Source organism: Podarcis vaucheri (assembly GCF_965113315.1).
Source record: "Podarcis vaucheri genome assembly, chromosome: 1".
Taxonomy (NCBI): domain Eukaryota; kingdom Metazoa; phylum Chordata; class Lepidosauria; order Squamata; family Lacertidae; genus Podarcis; species Podarcis vaucheri.
Window position 1 is genome coordinate 81130020 of NC_138759.1, and position 22554 is coordinate 81152573.

The 22554-nt window shown below is 43.2% G+C and overlaps 2 protein-coding genes across 7 annotated transcripts in view; one reads left to right on the forward strand and one right to left on the reverse strand.

Annotated features, from left to right (window-relative positions):
* Nucleotides 1-86: 86 nt before the first annotated feature.
* Nucleotides 87-19561, reverse strand: MRPL21 (mitochondrial ribosomal protein L21). Of its 6 annotated transcripts, none has more exons than XM_082191679.1 (7): nucleotides 19426-19561; nucleotides 13846-13906; nucleotides 4963-5048; nucleotides 3818-3981; nucleotides 1628-1680; nucleotides 983-1086; nucleotides 87-249 (listed from the first exon to the last, which is right to left on the reverse strand). In XM_082191679.1, exons 1-7 carry the CDS (start codon nucleotides 19484-19486, stop codon nucleotides 185-187), a joined length of 594 nt encoding a protein of 197 aa, XP_082047805.1. In that variant the 5' UTR covers nucleotides 19487-19561; the 3' UTR covers nucleotides 87-184. The 6 variants fall into 6 exon arrangements, with proteins under 6 accessions (XP_082047805.1, XP_082047804.1, XP_082047802.1 ...); XM_082191678.1 differs by having other exon boundaries at nucleotides 19375-19527; XM_082191676.1 differs by lacking the exons at nucleotides 87-249; nucleotides 983-1086; nucleotides 1628-1680; ... (1 more) ...; nucleotides 4963-5048; nucleotides 19426-19561 and adding exons at nucleotides 10785-12468; nucleotides 14231-15610; nucleotides 16530-16710.
* Nucleotides 19562-19606: 45 nt separating this feature from the next.
* Nucleotides 19607-22554, forward strand: part of IGHMBP2 (immunoglobulin mu DNA binding protein 2) — a 75336-nt gene continuing 72388 nt past the window's right edge. The window contains exon 1 of the mRNA XM_082191323.1: nucleotides 19607-19769. Coding sequence (XP_082047449.1) covers nucleotides 19684-19769 — 86 coding nt within the window. The 5' untranslated portion in view covers nucleotides 19607-19683. The remainder of the gene's footprint in view (nucleotides 19770-22554) is intronic.

Consider the following 22554-nt stretch of genomic DNA (forward strand, 5'->3'; position numbering starts at 1 on the left):
TGTCAATCATTCCTTAACCGCCAATTTCACAAGACAGTAGTTTCAGAACAATCTATATCAAGTTAGAAATCATATTTGAACAAAAGTTATTTCATAATAGTTTTCTTTATTGACAACAAATGAAATGCAACTGAAATATTTTTCAGTTTTCATATCGCCCTGAAACTGCAAGCCCAACAATTCGTCATGACAGAACAGGAGCAATTTCAATGCTGTTTATCCGGAGAACAGTTTGTGGCTGAATTAAAACTGAAAGAGAATGGAAAAACACAGATCAGAGAACAGCCTTGGAGTTCAGTTACCTATGTACAGTGGTACCTCGCAAGACGAATGCCTCGGAAGATGAAAAACGTGCAAGACGAAAGAGTTTTTCGTTTTTTGAGTTGCTTCGCAAGACGAATTTCCCTATGGGCTTGCTTCGCAAGACGAAAACGTCTTGCAAGTTTGTTTCCTTTTTCTTAAAACCGCTTGAAGAGGTGCAGTTGCGACTTGACCGTGCTTCGCAAGACGAAAAATTCGCAAGACGAAAAAAGTCGCAGAACGAATTAATTTCGTCTTGCGAGGCACCACTGTATGTTAACAAAAAGAGTCAAATAATCCTAAACAAAGAGAAGCACTTTCAAATCTATTCAGGTTTCAGTTTCTACTCATCACATACATCTTAAAGGTTTCTGCCAGAGGCACTGAGGAATAAGCTGTCATTTGTTCCTTACTAAGCATGCTGATTAAGATTAGCCTAAAGATGTTGTTTCAGCTTGTTAACATCTTTGGCTTCATAGGCAAGATCTGGAGAGTGAAAGCCAAACCAGGAATAACTGACCAGCAAAAAGAAAGGGATTCTAACTGATGGAACACCATCCCAGCTATTCTATGGACACATAGGACACTGCATTCTTTGATTCTAGACATAACACCAGCTTAGGTGCCATCACAGCATTCTACAGCTTGATAGAGAAGGGCTTATGTATATTTTTCATCTTACTCGTTTTTTTCTTGTAATTAGACTTTCGACGGATTATCATACGTATTTTTGGCCAAGACTCCGTCTTCTCAATGACGGTTGCCTCCACACGGACTAGATCCTTCCTTTATAGTAAAGAGGAAAACATTGTACATTTTATTCTAATCAAACGGAGAATGGTAAAGTAGAAAGAAAAAAGAAAAGAAAAAAAGCAGACATGAAGGCTATGGGTCCATTTTGGGCTACATCTCTAGTTTTTTTCACATCACAGAATGGGTCCCAGGCATAATTATGTTTGGAGCTGTTTACGGTTGCTTTTGTCACATGCAAAAGAACCCAAAATCAGGGTGGGGAGAATACCATGTGTCACAGTGGCCCCAAACATTTAACAATTGCCTCCCCCACCATTACAAGACCATCTTGGCTGTGAGTCCTGGAAGACCTACTCCTTGCCTTGCCTTTTCCACCTAGCCTGGGAGGGCGGAGCCCTGACTGACTCCAACTATAAAAGCTGAAGCAGCTGAACTCTTGGTTGGGGTATTGTTTAGGGGTTTTTATTGTGGGGTTCTGTTGTTGTTATTATTGCCCTAATTGCACCTGTCTGAAAACATTTTAATAAAGGTGGCAGCTGACCTCAAGAGAGAATTATTCTGAAGTATGCCTTACCCCAGCAGTGGCTTTCCCAGCAAGGTGAAGTCATCTGCACCAACCAGCAATACCTGGACAAGATTAAATAATTCACATCTGTCACCACACGACTGTCATAACACCATCAGAATGTTGTCAACGTACTTGGGTGAAAAGGAGCTTTACATTTGCAATGAAGTTTTCTAGCCACAGCTTATAGCTGACTAAGGAAGGGTAACACAGAGGAGAAGCAGGCCCTAGCCTAATCAATAAATACTGTCTTTGGTGAGAACTGTGTTTTTGGCCCCAACCTAGGGTATACACTAAGATCCCTCTTCACTTCGAACAAAAGACAACATCATTAGCTTTTGTGAAATGGTGAGACAGGAGGGAAAAGTAACAGAATAGCTGTTTTCGCACATGAAGTGATTTCTTTAGCTGCTGTAGGAAGAGCCACACATTGCAAAAGAAGAGGGTAAAGTATACCAGTGGTTGCTCCACCACTGAAAACTCACAGCTCTGCAGCAGCTGTTGGGGTTCAGAGCTGGTAACCTCAAGAAAACAGGTAGCAGCACCCCAATGCAGGGAACTTCAATATCGTGTGTTAACTACCTTTTAAACACATTTGCCCACAGCTCTAACAAGCCAGTGAAGCACTGTGATGCTGCACACAGCTGATAATTGGGAACTTCTTAAGTTCTAGTTCGGTGCTATATCCTGACAGGATTGTGGTCAGGAGTTACTGGAGGCTTAAACATGAAAGCCTGACTTTTTCACCCCGATCTAAATTTTAGCACTCCCAGCTGTCAGCTTTCTGCAAACACCTGATCCGTTTCACATATGGATGTGGCATGTGGTTGAAAGGAGCACAATCCCCAGGGAGGCCTCTCTGAAATGAAACCAGAGAACTAGGTTTGTGGGAAGTATTTTTCTCTTGCTAAATTATTCCATAACAGGGCACCTGACTAGAATATGCATGCTGATGAACTAAACACAACTTCATTTCATGACAACTTGGGGTATTTTGATTAAACAGGCTGTGTTAGTGTTAAAAGTGGATTAGGTTAGATACTGAAGAATACTCCACCCCCACCCCCCACAATTTCCATGTGAATTCCAGTCCTGCTTACAAATCAGAGTAGGTGCATTTGTCAACATGTAAGTGTGCCATATCTGGACAGCAACAAAGCAGGCCAGTGTTAGCAGTCTCAAAACATGCTCATGGGTAGCATGCTTATAAGCAGTATCTAAGATTGGACTTGTTTGGTTTGAATTAGGCAAATGAACCCCTCTGGTCTGCATGAAAGTTCACGGTATATTTGGTTTTCCCCTCCTCCAAAAAATAATGAAAGTAAAATCAAAGATCAGCTGATACCTGTGGCTAGAATTCTATTCTATACTAGGTCATTTCCTAGTAATAAGAATTCTAGCATCTCTTTTCAGTGAGCATAGGAGAGACTCATAAAGTTTACTACGTAGCATTAATGCTTGTAAAGTGCTAATATGGAAAGAGAAGAGCAAGATGATACTAATTCCCAAAATACAAATGGTGTGTGTGTGTGATTTTCTAGTACCATCGTAAATTTAATTCTGGGGATCAGAAACCCTGAATCTGAAATTTGGCTTTCCATATAATTTCCAAGATGCCAATGCCTGAGAAGCACTAATTAGTTAAAAACAACATCCCTCTCTCCATAGCAACAGGTTAAAGGAGCCTATGAAGGTCAACCAGATTGTACAAGAATAGATGAAAGTAAGAATCAAAGCACTAACAAGACAAGGGTGTTCACCCAAAATATTAACCACTTTAATATTTCTAGACATTTCATCGTTGTGAAGACAGAGCATGGGCTTGCCATACAAACTGGTGTTGCGTGTGCATGGAGAAATTTTATTGTTAATCATTTGCTTACATGGGGACAGGTGCAGCCATTTCTGGGATCACAGCTGTCCTTTTTTTCAAGCTACTACAGTCAGGGGCATTACTGTCCTTGTCCCCATATAAGCAGCTGGCTCCCACTAAATTTTCTCCATGCCCAAGTTTACAGGCAAAAGATGGAGAAAATTAGCATTGCTTGTCTGAATCAGCCCAAACATTCTTAGTGATATTTAACATCCTATTTGACACCCATCTAATAAAATAGGGAATCCAATCACTTTAAAAAATGAGGACACCAATGAAATATGTCTGATATAGGAGGATAAAGCAATTGCTAATATAAAGCTTACCTTTTCCATTCGGATTCTGTCTCCACATTCAGCTGGTATATCATTATTAAGTAAAATCAAGTCTTCGCTGGTTACTTTCCACTGTCTGCTGGCAAAGTGAACAACTGCAAACAGTCTTCCATATTGTCCCGTGGCTATTAGTTCATTTACTTTTTCAACAATCTCTGGATAAAAATGGTAAGTTAGTGAATAAATGAGGTGGGAATTTTGTGTGTGTATGTGTGTGTGATACTAGCTGCCGATAAAGCAAATAGTTCTTTCACAATAACGTAATAATCCACGTCACAGTCCTCATTGTCCAACTACAAAAACTGGTTCTAAGGCCTAAGTTGCAGTGAGCGGTTCTGAAGATCCACTGAAGTTAAACCTTTTGTATACTCAGTGGCTACTCTGGTCTGCAATGAGCAGTTCCAGGGCTGAACATTTATTTTGTTGTCCATTTCATCAATAATCATGCTTTATAATAGCCATTGCCACCCACATGTTATGAACTTCATCGTCATATTCTCTATACTTCCATTCCTTCTGCCCCAATTGCTTACTACAACTCCCATCATCCCTAGCTAGCAGGGCCAGTGGTCAGGGATGATGGACATTGTAGTGCAAACAGCCGGCGACCCAAGTTTGGGAAACCCTGCTGTAGACAAAACTGAACCCTCGCCTGATGGGATGCATGCAAGCAACCTGTGGCTTCTCCTACATGGAAGTTGTTGCTTTGCCTACCTCTTCAAGCCCCTCCTGGTGCTGGAGGACAACGGAGAGGAAGACAGAGGGGATTCTGCTCTTCCTCCAGCCCTGGCTCTTTCCCCACATCCTGCACCTCCTCCCTATCTCTGATTGCTTGGACTCTCCCCATTCTTCCAGCTCCTGCCTTGCAGGAGGCACCAACTCTCATAAATCACTGCCCTCTTCCACTGGATCTGACTCTGGCCCCACGGCCTCCGCCACACACTCCTCGGACCCTTGCCAGTCCCTGACACTGCATTGCTTGGCTTCAATTTTTCTCAAAGCCAATGCTCTTTAGGCATGCAAACTGTAAAGATGCAAAACAGAAAAAAATGAAGACAATGAGAAATCAAAACAAAACAAACACAGCAAATAGGTACAGCCATACCCTTTGGCTTTGAACAGCTATGTGTATTTACCTCTGTGGTGTTCGGCCTCTTCTAGAGGATCAGGGAGTTTAATTTCAGGATATGGGGGAGAAGTTAAGGATGTTTTTGGAAGGAGTCTGCGAAATAAGAATATACTTTTATGAATGTAATAGCCAAGCACTTGAGCCTATAAGGGTATTTCAAATATCGTCCCTAAATAAGAAAGAAAATGGCTTTCTCTTGGAAACAATACCGTACAGAGAAATAAAAACAAACTTAGCCCAAGAGTCCTTGTCATCTTGTTTTCCAAAACTATTTCCCTCATATCTTTTAACAGTGAGAACCACAACTAGAGATAGGTTCTGTCCCGTTACGGAATCTTTATATGAAATAGACGTCCGTTTTCTGCCCATCTAGCCAATTTCACAGCTGCTCCCAAAAGTCAGGAATCAGTAAGAGGAGTTCAGCCAAAAAGATTCAGAACGTGATGGAGAAGTTGGGTATACGAAGCAATGACGAAGTGAGACCTGAGGCATGCAGATCCAAAGCTTGTGTTGGTGTGAAACCAGAGGCATTGTCCTTTTCAAAAAAACTGGGTGGTGCAAACGGCCCTGATGGCAAAATGTTGGCTGTGCAGAGCAAGTGAATGAGGATCATGAACAGGAGAGTGCTAATGAACTCATGTCTTGCTTGTGGACTTCCCATAGGCTTTGCTTCAATTGGCCCCTGTGAGAAAAGCATGCTGAGCTAGGTAGGCCTTTGGTCTTACCCAGCAGGGAGATCTTCTTACTTGAGGCATGTGTCCATGGAATTGGAATTTTGAAACATGCGGGTGTAAGCCAGTTATTTTGCAAATTATCAGAAATCAATGCACAAGTGCTACAATTCCACTGGAAACTTGGAACCAGCAGAGGTTGGTCTATTAGGACAATTGGGGAGCTGCCTCACTTACTTGGTTCTACTCACAGCCAGCCCCCACCCTTCCTGCCTTCTTATTTACAAAAGGTCCAGAGGGTAGCACTGCCTGTCAGCTTCGTTCTCCTTAGTCTCAGTTGTGCCCTTGAAAAACTCAGCAGAGAGGAGGATGGGGACAACACTAGAATTAGTTGGCTCTGCCTGTCATTGACTCTGGCTCCACCTACAGTTGGTCTCTGTGGCCAGCCCCAATGGGGACCAGCCATCACTACTTGGAACAAGAACATGTGCTATAGAGCAGGTCTGGGGAAGCTTTGCCCCTTCCACTCAGGTGTTACTGAACTACAACCCCCATCATTCCTTGCTACTGGCCATGTCTGCAGGGGCTGATGGGACTTGTTGTTCAGCAGCATCTGGAGGGCCAACAGTTCCCCATACCTGCCATTACCCCACCTCAATTTGAAAAGGCCTCACCTAGCCAATGGTAAATCTATTTCTGATTATGAAGGAAACATGATTGTTGGGAGAAGTAGAACCAGAAGAATTAATGGGGTAGGACCATACTACATGCCATTCAGATAGGATTATCTCAGGCTACACCCCGGTACCTCCCTTTTAAAAAGTATTTCTACAAGCAAGGAATTTGCCATTAGGGAGCATTAAAACATGCGTTCCCTACTAAATGGTGATTTGTTATTATGCTGATTAGTCTAAGTTAAGACTGTGATTGATTGCATACAAAGCAGCTTCCTAGACACTGTAACGATACAGCGGTCATTATGGGTAATTTCATAATGTATTATGTAGTACATGCTGCCCAATTGCTCCTCATTCTGTTCTCTATTGGAGCAAGAAGGAGAAAGAAAGCAGACGACCTTGGCACCACACCATGTCTGAACCAGGGACTGGGGCCTTATACTTTCTAATAAGCAACAATTGCTAGCCAATCTTAAGTCACGGTTGATGGTTGGCCTGCTGACTGTGGCTTGTTAGGGAGCAACAAAGCATGAGCCCTAGTTCAGATGTAATGGGGAAAACAAAGCTTCCAGGTTTGTTTATCCTACTTGTGCCAGGAGTGGAGCCAAGTGGGAGAAATGAAGCAATGGCCACATGCATCTTACAACCATAAGTCAGAAAGTCAATGGTGATTTGTGAATGAATAGATTACAACATAATTTTTGCACACCCTTGCACTCACCATGATTAAGGGAGTTCAGTAATGCCTTCTAGCACGAGCAAAAATGGGTTTGGGTCACCCCTTTCAAAACTGGTTACTATTGGAATCCTGATGGGATTTTTTGTTTATGCAAAAGCAAGGGAATTTAGAGTAGAGTAATGAAACAGGGAACATTGAATACAAAGAGCTGTATTGGCTAGGAGCTAGGAGCAAGTAAAAAGGGAGGCCAGCATTATCTTGAACAGCCACTGACTGTAAACCCATCTATGGAGCTGGCTGAGGAAGGCTCTGCAGGCAGTCATGTACTGGTTTTTGGAAGACAGGATTAAGCCATCTCTTGACTTACCTAAGACATTATACAGTTCATACAGTGAAATGCAGAGGTTAGACACCTGTCACATATTTGCGTATACCTCCTCCTTTCTCTATATGGCTTCCCCCTTAACACTGTGAGCTGTACTCCTGTGAAGAGTCGTCACACACATGCAGAAAGAATGGTGCGTCCCTATGTCAGTACAATAAATTTCCCCAAGGGTGTCTTAATAAGGAAATTTCATAGCATCTTTGATATTCTTTTGATCATGATGTGTTTTAATGGTTTTTAATACTGTATTTTAAATTATTGCAACCCACACCCTGGAACCTCATGTTGAAGGGCAGGTGTCAAATAAAGAACAACTGCTCAAACTACCTGGGCAACTGGCTGTCAGTTTCCAAGCTGAATTGGCTTTCCCAGAAGCTAGCTGCACTTTAGCTTACCTAAAAATTCTAGTATAGTGACAGCTTTTGACAGCACACATTTTCTGGAGATGCAATGCCTGGCAAGAGACCCTAGGCTGCTGGCATAAAAATGACAACTCAAATATGCATTCCTTTTGCTATCCATCAGTATTCTGTCAGACGGCGTGAATTCCTTCAGGTTCACACAAACTCTGGAAATCTGTAACTCCAAATAAATAAGTACTACCTTCAAAACTTTGGAACTGTATTGTTTGGTTCTGTAGATCAAAAGTTTCAGAACTCATGAGGAGCAAGAACCCAAGAACACATATTCTCACTTGCTAAAGATGGCAGAGAACAATGCCAGTTAAGAAATCTGGTCTAAAGATTTCACCTGCTAATAATAAGCCTAAGCAGGAAACAGAATATTTTTCCCTACGCATGAACCGCCTATGGGTCTTGAGCTGCTTCTGCTAAGGTACATCCAGTGGGCAAAAAGGAAAAATGAGCAATACAATAAAAAGCAGGGGCTATTTAATACTAGGAATGCTAAAGAATTAGTATTTGAAAGAAATTAGAGTAGCATAATTTAATTGCCAAGCCCTTAAAAGACTACTGGAGTACTCAGATTACTTTTTTGCTGCAAAAATAAAATTCTTTTACGAATACCGAGGGGGGACGGGACCTCACAAACATTAATTATATATACATCACCAAATGAAAACCACACATAAAAACTGACAGTCCTTTAAGAACTCATTTCTTTTTAAATGCGGGTAAATTGTATTCAGATGTCTGTGACCTTGTCCTTGAGAAATGGCAGAGGTCACAAAACTTAGCAGAGAATTCTGTCAATTATTCCATCCGTTATTAGCATAGCTCCCGACCCCCAGCATTTTAAAACCTTCCCGGGACACGGGGAGATTTTAAAATGCTGGGGGTCGGCAGCGAACGCTTCGCTCCCGACCCCCAGCATTTTAAAACCTTCCCGGGACATGGGGAGATTTTAAAATGCTGGGGGTCGGCAGCGCTTCACTCCCGACCCCCAGCATTTTAAAATCTCCCCGGGACAGAGACTTCTCTGCTGTCCCTTGGAGATTTTAAAATGCTGGGGGTCGGCAGCGAACGCTTCGCTCCCGCCCGCCAGCATTTTAAGATCGCCCGGGGCAGGCGGGGGGGAAGGCTGGCGGGGGGGAGCAAAGACTTTTGCCCCCCGCCGGCCTTCAGAAGAGGTCCTCTTCTGAAGGCCGGCTGTGGGCGAAAGTCTTTGCTCCCGACCGCCAGCATTTCCCTATGGGCTTTCGTCTTGCGATGCAAGCCCATAGGGAAATTCGTCTTGCGAAGCGCCTCCAAAACAGAAAACCCTTTCGTCTTGCGGGTTTTCCGTCTTGCGAGGCATTCGTCTTGCGGGGTACCACTGTAGTTTTAAGTTCTGACTCACTTGCTAAATATTATTCTATCCTTGTCATGGTGTCACATGGCAATTGCTGCCTACCATCAAGAACAGTCCATTATGCAGATGTAGTTTTTGTTACTGCATTTTGCTAACTTGGGTGCAGTTTTTCAACTGCCACTAGATAACACCCCCCCCCCAAAAAAAAACCACACACCCTTTCACTGCAAGGATTCAGGAAACTGTGTAAGGGGTTGAGGCACCCTAACACATACTTTTGCTAAAACTTTTATGCAAAGACTAGTTTGGTGAAGTGTTAGGTTCCATACAGCATTGGCCAACAGTAGTGATTGCTGTACCCCTCCAGTTTGGTGTACATTAAGGATTCTACACAGGAATTCAGTTTTTCCCCTCACGACTCAAATAAATGATCTCAAAAATACATTCTGCAACTTTCTAGTTAGCACTTTCCCAGCTTTGGAAATGAGATGGGAGAGCTCTAGGAGCCTGCCAGAGCTTTGTGCATCCTCCCCAAAGCCTGATGCCTCCCTTACCTGGCTTTCGGAAGGCACCACAAGGGTGGGTGTGTGGCAAAATTTGGACCCCGCAAGGCACCAGATTACCAAGGTCTGTCCCTGGGCAAAGTGTAATTTGTTCTTTAATAAGAGTGCCTGTGCAAACAGAACAGAAGCTGTGATGGTAGGGGTGAATGCAAGTGACAGACCACTTAGCACTCTACTTAACTTCCATTCGAAAGCTGGGGGCTGCATATAGGTTTTGGTAACACCAGATGCATTTGCAGAGAGAGTATTTGATCCCCATAGCCCACGTTCAGGGAGACAATTCCATCTGTGGAAGTCCTAACAATTCCACATGATTGACAGGCTATGTGTAAGTCTAATATGGGGTGTGTGCAGTTAGGCCCCTATAGTAGGCTGCAGGGAGACTAAGGAAACATTCCCTTTTAAAAAGGTGTTCAATCTAATGCTGAATTGGAAGCATAACACTGGCTCTCCAAGATGTAATGGGTGAAGTTTCATTATGTTATGAGACTCATTTAAAATCTAATAAAGAAGAAACATGGAAAAAATATTATGAGACTCACAGCAGCCCATATACCTTGCAGATTAAGGCCTGGTGAGATGCTGCTCATTATCTGGACATCCCATGTTTTCTACCAACTGAAGATTGGGTGGCATACATTGAAGAGAGAGCCTTTAATTTAAGAGTTAGCAACATAAAACATTTTAAAGCAATTTGACCTATTAGTACAGCAGCAGCTAAAAGTTCAACATGTCAAGCCATTCATAGTTCTACTATGAATACATAACAGGGCTAAGAAAGTGAGTTACCGCAACTCATGTTGACTTTATCATGTGCGGTTCAAGTCTTACATGCTTGCTGCTTGAAACACGTCCCTATGGAAGTAGACTTCCCACAGCAAACCATTTATGAGAAGCAAATCATTACTTTATCCTCTTCCAACCATTTGAGGAGTGTTTCACATAAATGGTTTAGCTCATATCAATTTGATTCTGCCCCAAGTGGCAAGATTGGTATGGACTGCATTATGACTTCCTCCATAAGCATATGCCTGGACAGGAAAAGCCGTTCAGATCTAACATTATGGCTGTATTCTATTAAAGAGAAGACTCGGACCACCAAAAGTTATTTGTAATAAATCATTTATGTATGCAGTATTAGAAATGAGCCACAGTGTTTTATAAATCTTGATCTGTTTATGAGATCATGGAACTTTATTGGGGCTACATCAACAGAAAGAGATGTTTGCCACTAGAAAACAAGTAGATATGGAATAGACTGGCTTTAGTTTTTTACAAGGCAAATTGCAAAAAGAAACTGCAGGTTGTATTATCATAGATGACTATGAATGGCCTAGTCTTGAATAAATGAGTTCACTAGATAACAATCTTTTCTCAAAGCAGCAACAGAACTAGAAGAACTGAAATGAGATATCTGCACAAAGCAATGTGGCAACAGCAGACATATCCTTCCAGCTGTTCTTCAAACTTCTACAGACCTAAAAAAATGTGAGCTGCAAAAAACCTTAAAGCAAAATGAAGCTTAAACAGTATAACTGGACTATAATGAGGCCAACTGGAAAAAAGTGAAATTGCTAACTGTCATATATAAGTCATATATACTTTGTGTGTTCTTTGGAGTTCACTCATGTTTATGAAGGCCGCATTAGACTGTGTTCAGGAACACCCAGGTCTTCATATATAAATTGGATGATACTCCTTTTGAGTGAGTTCCCTTCTACAAGTTGGGCAAAAGTTTGCATGCCCAAGAGCATTGCTGAGGCACCGATTACAGAAGATGTGGCCACATTTTGTTGACATTATAAGCCGTCCGCTTTGCACAATCTCTGCATAGCTCTCTATGCAAATTGGACAACACACAGTGCCTGAGGATCTTGAACTTGCAAATTCATTCCTTCCCACTTCTCTGGGCAGCTCTCTAGTGGCAAGAGCATCACTCTCTGTGTGTCCGCTATCATCATCATCATCACTACTTAATATAAGACTGTCAGACAATGGTTGACGTCTGAACTCTCTATTGGGCTGCTGTCCACTTTCTCCAACAACCACAACAGAATCGTTATGTGTGAGATCAACAACTATAGGTTCTGAAGTTTCGCAAGTGAGGTCAACTACTTCCTCATCGACACTTCTATCATCAAGTCTGAGTGGCTCTACTTGTGCAGCTGCAGCAGCTATTTTCCTTTGATTACGAGTTTGCTTAGAGTGAGTCTTGGCTCCTCTATACTTTCTCTGAATGTCCTGCTGCTCAGTTCCTTTGCTATCATTCAAAGGAGTAGTTTGTTCCATAAAACTCGGGCCTGCATCAGGAGGGGAGCCAGCAAGGGCAGTTTGTAAAGGCAAGGCCAGGGAGGAAGTAGAAGGCAAAGAGGAGGAGGAGGAAGAGGGGATACAGGGTTCAGAAGCAGTTCCCCCCATCATCTTGTCCAGAGCATTACGAGGTCTTGCTGAGGTGTTGGGACTGCCCCTCTTGCTTTTCCTGTCCTTGGTTGCATTACGTTCTGTACTAGTTGAACTCATGATGCACAGGGATGGGAGAGGCACAGGCTGCAGAGTACTTGCTTTCCCCCTTATCTCCGCGTGCTGTTCACTGCTTAGTTGCCAACCAATTTTGTAATGTGATAATGATGATCATGAATGCTCTCTCTAAAGCAACTTTATGCAACTGGTGACGCTTTGGAGCACTGTAACTTTTTTTGGAGTTGTCTCTTTTATACCAGGTACTCCGAAGCTGCGAGCAAGTTCAAAATCTCGAGGAGTTAGGGTGTATTTCGAGTTACTCTTTAGAACTGCATTAAAGTAGGAAGAAACATGATTAGGCTAAGAAGCAAGCACACCAATATTAATTTTCTACCTTTCAGCCAAGAGGTTAGCTAAAACAATTAGGATTATTACGAGGTGGAGTATCTTTCCCTACCTTGACAGTTCTCTTTATACAAGAGTCTGATAAGGAGAAGGGAAGAATTCATGGAAAACTGATGAATGCCTCTTGTTCAAGAAGAACCAGGGCACAGAGCCAAGCTGAGGATGATGGGAAATATTAAATGAAATTCCTTTGTGTTGCCTCTACTAGAGCGCACCTCCTAGGGCTGCTCTTGCAAGAGGTATTTTTCAGGTATGACACATTCAGTGTGTACACCCAAGCCTTGAAAATGCACATACAAATCTTGCAAACTATGCAGTGCTGGTGGTGAATCCACAGTTTTGTTTTTTTGATTGTCCTCATGACCGGCCAAGGAACAGCATGGCCTACGCCACCCAAGAAGAGGCATACCAGCATGGAGTTTCTGCATGTGTCACAGTTCTCCTTTAACACTTATCTTGTTTTGTGTAGCTCTTTCTCCCAAAAGGAGGTTTGGGGGAACTTATTCCTAAAGTTCCAGTGTGGCACTAACATGCATGCACATGAGGTTCCTGAAACTGCAGCCTTATGGTGCAGTGTTTTTCTAGTAGGTCCTAGGTCTAACATGGTAACTCTGTTTTTAAAGCAGAAGGATAGATTGGGGGGGGGGGCTGAGTCTCTGCTGAAATCTCCAACTATCAATTCTTTGGAGAAGCCAGCTCCATCAGGCCTTCCCTTTCCCCTCAACATTCCCCCATCTTGCAGCAACATTCCATCATGCCGCAGCAGAGGGAGAGAAGAGAAAGAGAGCCACTCTATGCATTCAGCTGAGAGAACAATGCTTGCCTTGCCTTCTCCTTGAACTGTTTCCATTCCAGCTGATCATTACAATAACTCTGTAACTAAGATCTAATGCCAGTGTTTGCTTTCCCTCCCTCTTCCCCTCATTATCCCTTTTCCTTTCGTGTTATAAGAGCTGTCTGACAGAGGAACTGTCTCCCTAGGGGGGCTGTGGACTCTCCTTCCTTGGAGGTTTCTAAGCAGAGGTTGGATGGCCATCTGATACATATGATCTAGTTGAGATTCCTGCATTGCAGGAGGTTGGACTACAGGACCCTTGGGGTTCCTTCCAACTCTACAATTCTAGGATATTTTACACTGTAAGCCTAAGAGCAGGGATTGCCTTATTAATATCTGTAAGCAGCTCGAGGAGCCTTTTCAGATGAAGAGCAGAGTAAAAATGCGATAAAAATAATTCTAACAGAGGATGATCAAGATCCTAGAGGTGAAAGATGATGCATGTTCTGCCACAAACAAATCTTACCTTTGCTGTGATGAGGTGCTTTGTGAACTTTGATTCCGAGCGGCAGACCATAGCAGAGAGGCTGAAAGAGAAAGACAGAATTAGAAACAAAGGAATCGCACTAGATTCACACCTGAACCTGCTTTTAATAAGCAATGAAGCTGTGCCATTTCCATAATTAGTGGGAATGGCTGTTGTGTCAAAAGAAAGATGGGATGTGAATGTTCCCTTTCTTTAAGATCTTTAATGGGGTTTTTTTCCCCTTAACAGCAAAAATATTAATAGGCACCAAGATTTAGCCTCAAAAGGTCCCTGTAGTCCTTCAATACTAAAGACTTGGTGAAACAGAAGTGGGCTCAAGGAAATCTTGCAGAGATTTATTTGTCTGATTACACTTATATCTCACCTTTCTTCCATCATGGAAGCCAAGGTGGGGTACATGTTGTTCCCAGCTGGTCTCCCATTCAAGCCTTGACCAGACACAGACCTGATCAGCTTTAGCAAAGTAGCAGCCTCATGTGCCTTCATGAGGCAATATCCTGAGACTTGGCCTGAAGGCATATGAGGCCACCACCTCGTGAGTTTGGCTCCAGCACTCCAATGCTAGCTTTTCTAGATTAAGTGAGCTGGAAAATATCAAATTAAAAACTGTTTAAACATAACTCCTTCTACTGTAGACAGCAAGCCTCAGAAATAATGAGAGCAGAGTAAAAATGATGACCATTAACCTGACCAAATTAATGGCAAGATTAGTCAAAATCCATTCTTGGAAGCAGCTATTCCTAACAGCTTATTAGTTTAATCACATTTTGCAGTCATAGCACTCGACTTACTTTCCTTCAAGGAAAAAAAACAACCTGCACTAAGTAATTATTTACAGGGGTTGAACATGAAAATGTGGACTATTTAATGAGGGAAGTTATTTCAGCAGTTCCTTTAAGCAGCTGCTTGAGTGAAACCTTGGAGACCCCTTTTCCTTCTGGTTCTAGTCTTGGGAGCTCAATCCAATGAAGACTTGGCATGCCTAATATCACTAATGTCAAAAGGAGTTGGGCACTTCTAACTCTGCACAGAATTAGGCTTTAAGAGTCCATGAAGTATCCATAGCCTAATCAGCACATTTTATATTTGATTACAAGCAGAAAAACCCAAATTTGCAGTTATTACCAGAGTCCTTTCCTTCTTAATGATCTAAAATCCTGTCACCTGGGGATAAGGCTCCAGAAATTTTCAATCTGCTTGGCAGCCAACCAGTGGTTTGGATTGTGAAACACACAAATGGTTGCACTCATACGATAATGGCTCTTCATTCCTACTGCAGCCCCTTTTACTCTCTGACAAGCTGCTCCTGAGGGTTGATTGCACTGCATGCTGCCCTAGAGGGTCCAATGTGGAGGTGGGGATGCAACTGGAAGAAATCAGCTTTCACAGGTTTCCAGATCCTACCACTGCTCCTAATTAATCAGTGAGGTTCAGTGCTTTCACTGCATTTGAGTGGATCCCTTTTGAACCTGCTACTCGGTGAAGGAGATTTTTTTCCAAAGGGGACAAGCAGCTGTGTGTGTCTGAATGCATACATGCACAAAGCAGCCCCTCTGTTTAAACCCATGACATTAATGGTTCGTTGCAGCATTTTGAAGAAGCTACTCTCCACTTCCCTGTGTTAGCAGCAGCTTTCAAAAGATACATCATTCCTGCAGTGCAATATACAGCAGGATTTCCCTGCTATTTACCAGAATTAAATCTCTGGTTACCAGTGGTGACCTTATTTATGGAATTCTGGCTGCTTACAGTGGTGCCTCGCAAGACGAAATTAATTCGTTCCGCAAGTTTTTTCTTCTTGCGAGTTTTTCATCTTGCGATGCATGGTTTCCCATAGGAATGCATTGAAAATCAATTAATGCGTTCCTATGGAAACTGCCTTCAGACCAGGTCCGGGGACAGTCTGTCCCCTGACCTCTTCTGAAGGCTGGGGGGGGGGCAAGGGCTTTTCTTCCCACCCCCAGCATTTTAAAAAACCCCGGGACAGCGGAGGACTTCTCCGCTGTCCGGGGCGATCTTAAAATGCTGGCGGGCTGCCCGCCTTCAGAAGAGGTCCTTCAAAAGCCGTCCGGGACAGCGGAGAAACGCGTTGCCTTTCTCCACTCTCCCGAGAAGGCAGGCAGGGGGGAGCAAAGACTTTCGCCCCCTGCCCGCCTTCAGAAGAGGTCCAGGTCTTTGCCCCCCCCCCCCGCCTGCCTTCAAAAGCCGTCCGGGACAGCGGAGAAACGCGCTGCCTTTCTCCGCTCTCCCGGGAAGGCAGGCAGGGGGGAGCAAAGACTTTCGCCCCCTGCCCGCCTTCAGAAGAGGTCCTGGACCTCTTCTGAAGGCGGGCGGGGGGCGAAAGTCTTTGCTCCCCCCCGCCTGCCTTCAAAAGCCGTCCGCGATAGCGGGAAGCGCTTCCCTGCTATCCCGGACTGCTTTTAAAATGCTGGCGGTGGGGAGCAAAGCCTTTTGGCCCCCGCCGGCCTTCCTGGACCTCTTCTGAAGGCCGGAGGGGGGGAAAGGCTTTGCTCCCCACCACCAGCATTTAAAAGAGGTCCCCGGAGATTTCCCTATGGGCTTTCGTCTTGCGAAGCAAGCCCATAGGGAAATTCGTCTTGCGAAGCGCCTCCAAAACAGAAAACCCTTTCGTCTTGCGGGTTTTCCGTCTTGCGGGGTACCACTGTATTTGATGGCATACTTACCAAACTCTTATACACGCAATACATTTTATAGCCAGTGGGTTCTTGGCTTTTTGTAGTAGCACAAAAATTCCTATAATTTTGTCACTACACTTTGAGCACACAGGAGAATCCAAGAAGCTCTTGCTCATCTTACGCTTGGAACCACTTTAAGAATTAGGTGAACAGATTACAGACTTAAAAAGCACAATCCTAATCTTTCTTACTCTATAACTTACTTTGATTCTAGTAGACCTTCCAGGCTATAAGTTTCCTTGGTTATTCAGACTCTGGTGTATGAGAATTGTAGTTAGTTTAGAGGCACAGAGAGGGTTCACAAATTATTTGGAAAATGCTGGGCTGGTTCAAATTTTAATTTTACCATCCTCCTCTGAGTTCATAAGCATGCATGTTTTAAGTGCAATATGTGTGTGATGCCCCCTGCTACATCTGCTTAGATTTAAGCCTTGTTCAACAGCATGCTGGAATATTTTGCTCCTTTATAGAGCTTGGGCCAACACCAGGATTTGAGGGGTCATCTGGGTCCACATACACCACTTGGCTGTCTGCTTTGCAAACTAAACAGGGGGCTGGGGGGGGGGTTGTGTGCAGTGTCACGATGAGCAGCAGGAGGGATAGGAAGTGGTACCCAGCCTATTCCACCAGGCTACAAAAAGGGGAGGGGGTGGAACTAAGAAGAGAGGCTGGAATCAGCAATGGTGGGCTCTCAGGTGGACATGGGCCACCTCATTCTTTCTCCCACATGCCTGCCATGCTAGGTCTCCTCCTGTATGAGGTGTTAAGTAACATTATGGAGATGTATATGATAGTGCAAACCGGAAGGCATGAATTGGATTTGGAGTGGGATTCCACCAGCAGATGTAGAAGAACAGGGAAGCTGAACAGATGATGTCATTGAAATTCTACTCAATATCGATCCAGAGTAGATTCCAATGTATAGTTGCAGGATTCCTAAAAAATAGACCGGAGGCATTTCATCCAGTAGAGCTTTACTGCTACTGAAGGCAAATGAGCAGAATGGTCACAAATCCAATACATTCAGGATTGGCACTGTCTGTAAGAAATCCAGTTGCAGCAGACTTAACTTAAACTGACAATATTTTATCAAAAGACTAAACCTTAATGCTCTTTATATAGAACACCACATCAGTTGTAAAAAGAGACAGAATGAGAGAGAATGAAACCCAGGCTACTTCTGGCCTCACTATTATGAACCTGACAGAGATAACAGAACCAATTTAAACCAGTGGTATTTTCTAGAACAGTGACTTTCACCTAATCATTATGACCTGAGAAATAAGCTGGGCACAATGGTTTAACTTGAGGACTGTTTTATGCTGCTTTTATGATCTTGTGACCTTTTAGTTTATTAGGTTTCATTTGGATCGACATTTTTATTATTTTATTCTTGCAATCTATCCCGGCAATATGATTGAATGGCAGTATAAAAATGCTTGTAGTTAATTATTGCATTACTTCTGGGGTGACTGAGGAAAGGACAACAATATAGGAAATCTATAACTGGCATACCAGATCAAGCTGGTAAACGGCACTCCTAGCCACAAAAGTCACTCCAAAATGCCCAAGGATGGTTCTCAAAATAACACCCTACAGAACTCCATAGCACAAGTAATAGTGAGCTAGAAAGCCTTCACCCATGCTACACTCTGGATTCTACCATGCTGGTAGGAATGAAACCACTGTAATACAGTGTCTCTAATAACCACCCTGAGTAATTGGTCCATAGTCAACAGCAACAAAAGCCACTTGAAGGGCAAGCTGGAGTAACAGGGTTGTATTCCACCTGCTCCTCTCTTAATGAAGGTGGCCAAGTACACAAACCAGGCCTGAACCCTGACTGAACTGGATCCAGATAATCATTGTACTCTAGAAACACCTGCAGCTGGTCTGCTAGAACCTTCTTTATATTGTTTATAGTGTATAAATATACTGTATAAATTATACAATATTTATATTGTATAAATCCTAGAATCATTTGTTTCTATCAGTCAGCATGCTTAACACTTCAATTCACTAGGTGTTCCCTTAAACACTAATTGAAAAAAAATTGAACTAACACAAAATATCTTCAATTATAACATCACTATTAATATTTTTATTCTTCTCCTGTAGTTTGTGTTAGTAGGGTACTTTTGTTTGCAAAGGTTGATTCCTCAGGTTTTTAAGAAAATTATTAAGTATCTTAAAAATAAAAACACACTTTGCCCTATGATTTTTAGCTTAACCACTCAAGGCCTCTGATTCTTCAATATGCAATAACAATTATACGCAATACATTTTCAATTAAGCTGAGAGTGGAAAGTTTTAAAACATCCACGTTAGAGTGAAACAGACAAACAAAACCAATAACTGTTTGAATTACTACTATAACAGGATGGATAAATGACCTTACCTAGCTCCTTAATAGCCAGATACTGTACCCTATTGTATCTGTCTTACAGAACAGGAATTACTGTACACAGTCGTCGAGAGCAATGATGAAGTCATAATAACAATACAACCCTCAAGCCCAACTAAGAGAGACAATGGAACGCACACGTTGGAAAACGCCTACAGGCACCCAGTAAGGTCAGAAAGATGCGAGGACTGAGAATGGAACTGTTTTCATAAGGAACGGTGAAGGTTAGGGCTGGTTCTCTCTTAAAAATTATCAACGGAAACAACTGGATGAGCTCATGGGGAAAACTTAGCTACAGAAAGGGACTCAGGCAATTTAGGGAAGGCGGTAAACGGCACTTTAGAAGCAAGGCAGGGAAAGAACTAGGAAGAGGTTGCAAGCAGGAAGAGAGCCCCCTCCCCTTCTTACAACGGAGACTGCAGTCCCGGAATAGCAGCTGGAAAGAACCTGCGACCTCACCTGCCCGCGTTCCCGCCCGGCTCACAAGGCGCCGGTACGCAAGTGCACACGCTGCGGCCATTCCCTCCGCTCCTTCCCTTTTTCTTTGCCGCCCTAGCGGAACCGGAAATATAGCGCTGTGGGGGACCGGAGCAGCGACGCAGCGGGGCCGTCGGGAAACAGAAGCCCAGGAGTCCAGGGAGCGCCCGTTGCCTGTTCCCGCGCGGAATCCTTCGCCGTGAAGCCTCCCCACCCCTCACTCCCACGGAGGTTTCCGCGATGGCGACGGCGGCGGTTCAGGATTTTGTCTCTCGGCAGCTGGAGATGCTGAAGGAGGAAAGGGAGGCCGAAATTTCGGAAGCCAGGTATCGCCGGCGGCTAGTGGACAGTTGCCTTCGTAGGGTTCCTAAGGCCCCCTCACAAACGAAGCAGTGTGACTTATATTCCCGAAGGGGAAATAAAGCTATTTAAAGCGAAGTACGGATTTTTAAATTTATATTTAAAAAGTTTCCTGGTTACTGTACTTCTGTATGGTTTGGCATACTATAAATTGGTTTACAAAAAATCCTGAAGAGACTTGCTGGGGAGCAAACCCCGCTGAATACTGTGGAACGTTATTCTGAGGAAATACGTTTATAGGGAATTGCGCTGCCCGTGGGGCCTTTATGCACCCAGTCCGTCCGTCCAAAGTTTTTTCCGCCATTCAGTCAGCTTCCCTGTGGCACTTCTGAGTTAATCTCTCCCGAGACACAAGATGCAGTTTTGTTTGCCTATCTCTGCACACATTCAATGACCCTAACTAAGCGCGACTGCAAAGGTTGCAGTCCTGCACTTAGGCATTTCGAAGAAGCTCTCGCACACTGACCAATTTAGGATTTGCTTCTGAATAAACATGGCTAGGATTGCTTGGTGATGGGTGTCCAGGACTTTAGAGAAGGGGTGGGGGGAGTAAAGCACAGAGCCAAATACAGTAGCATTTCTTCGTGAGGTAGAAAGCAATGGCTATTCTGTTTGGCTAGCAGCGACCCGTAGTTTGAAAAGTTAAATGCATTGAAGATCTCAGGTGCTCAAAGAGCATAATATAGGAGTACAATAGAACCCACATGAGCTACTTAGTTGATCCTGGAGCTTGCATCCCCCCAAATCTGTCAAAGCCTGTCAAGAGAACTGGGGTAGCGTACATGGCTAAGAGATTGAGCTATTCATCAGCAAGTCCACTGTTCTAGTCATGTCTCTGCCATGAATTAACTAAAGAATCATAGAATTGCAGAGTTGCAAGAGACCCCAAGGGTCATCTAGTCCAACCCCATACAGTGCAGGAATCTCAATTAAAGTATCCATGACAGATGGCCATCCAACCTCTGGTTAAAAACCTCCAAGGAAAGAAAGTCCCTCACCACCTTCTGAAGGAGTCTATTCCTCTGTCAAACAGCTTTTACCATCAAACAGCTCTTCCTGATTTTTCTCCTAATGGCCTTAAGGAAGCCATGCTCTTAGCTCCCACCCCCAATACAAGCCCAGGGGAGACAGGAGATGGTCATAGTCTTATGTTTCAGGGTAAAGATTACAACTAGATTTTATAATTTATGTTTATAATTTATTTTCATGAGCTGCTGTTGGGCCTACTGACTGGCAATTGGTAGAAAGATCTGATCTGAATTTAGTGGTGCTAGTATTGTACCGTTGTACTGTATTGTTTGTTTTAGCTATTGCTCTAAATGAAGTAAAAGTTGTTCTAAGAATAACATTTTACTGGGTTGTGTGCTGCTCTGGATTTCTCTGAAGGGCAGTGTGTAAACAATACAGTGGTGCCTCGCAAGACAAAATTAATCCGTTCCGCGAGTCTCTTCGTCTTGCGGTTTTTTCGTCTTGTGAAGCATGGCTATTAGCGGCTTTAAGAAAAAGGAAACAAACTCGCAAGAACTCGCAAGACGTTTCGTCTTGCGAAGCAAGCCCATAGGGAAATTCGTCTTGCGGAACGACTCAAAAAACGGAAAACTCTTTCGTCTTGCGCGTTTTTCGTCTTGCGAGGCATTCGTCTTGTGAGGTACCACTGTAATACTAGTAAAGATGCCAATGCACAGAAGCAGCCTTTCGCTTACTCAAATTGTGGTGCATATGACCTTAGAGCACCTTTCTAGAACCAAAACTATCAAAGGTACAGAATCCCTGTCTTGCGTCAAACCTGGCAAACCTTGGGCTTTGTACATACTTACCTGGGGGTAAGTCCCATTGAACTTACTTCTGAGTAGGCTAGTATGCACTGTTAGTAACCAGCAGCTATTGTAAATGGTTTCTGTTTCTCATAGTGAAAGTATATAGTTTAAGTGATACCATCCTGTTTCCTTATATCATAGTAAAAGAAACTGAAGTTTTCAAACTTGTTCAACCATGGGCTTAGTTGCTGAGTATTATTTTATTGTTATAAAGTAAAATGGGCTCTCATCCCTAAAGATGAGTTAAATGTCTTAACACTTATTTAGGTGAGTAATCCTTGTAGTACTTGTTGGAAGATTTTCTAAAATTACCTGAAAAAGTATCGAAATAATCAGACTTTCAGGCTAAGGCCTGTATCCAAAGAACCATGCACTCAGTTCCTCACACCCAAGGGAACTCTAGATTTGTTTCACAAACAGCAGCCAGAAGCAAATTATTAATTGAAAGTCTCTCATTCCCTCCAGGGCCAAGGGGAAAGCAGGCTTGTACACCTCTGTTTATTGCTCTGAAGTGAACTTTCAAAGAAGCTTTTCATACAGAGCAGAATAGCCCTGAGATATATTAAAGACTCTGCTGCCTGTCAATAGCCCCTGATATCTCAATGCTTCCTGTTGATAATTGAATATTTTCCTGCTTTGAGGCTACACGCAGTTGCCCATGGCTTGTCAGGCAGTCAGCGTATGATGGTAGATCAGTTAGTGCAGGGTTGTTCGGTAAATTACTTCTGGATAAATGTAAATGTGGTATCTCTTATTTCTGGAGTCATTCTTTTATTCTACATGTGCATAGAATCTGTTAATCTTTGTACAGCTTGTAACTTCTGTGTTCCTTAAATTTGGCACCTCTTTTTCCCCTGCAGGGTCTTTTGATCCTTTGCAAATGTTAATTTATATTATGCAAATTACCAAGTGCCCGTTTCCTAGTATTGAGGCT

Bases quoted from the DNA above. Each gene is read 5' to 3' on its own strand.
- MRPL21 (XM_082191674.1), bottom strand. From the start codon at position 12,199: ATGAGTTCAACTAGTACAGAACGTAATGCAACCAAGGACAGGAAAAGC.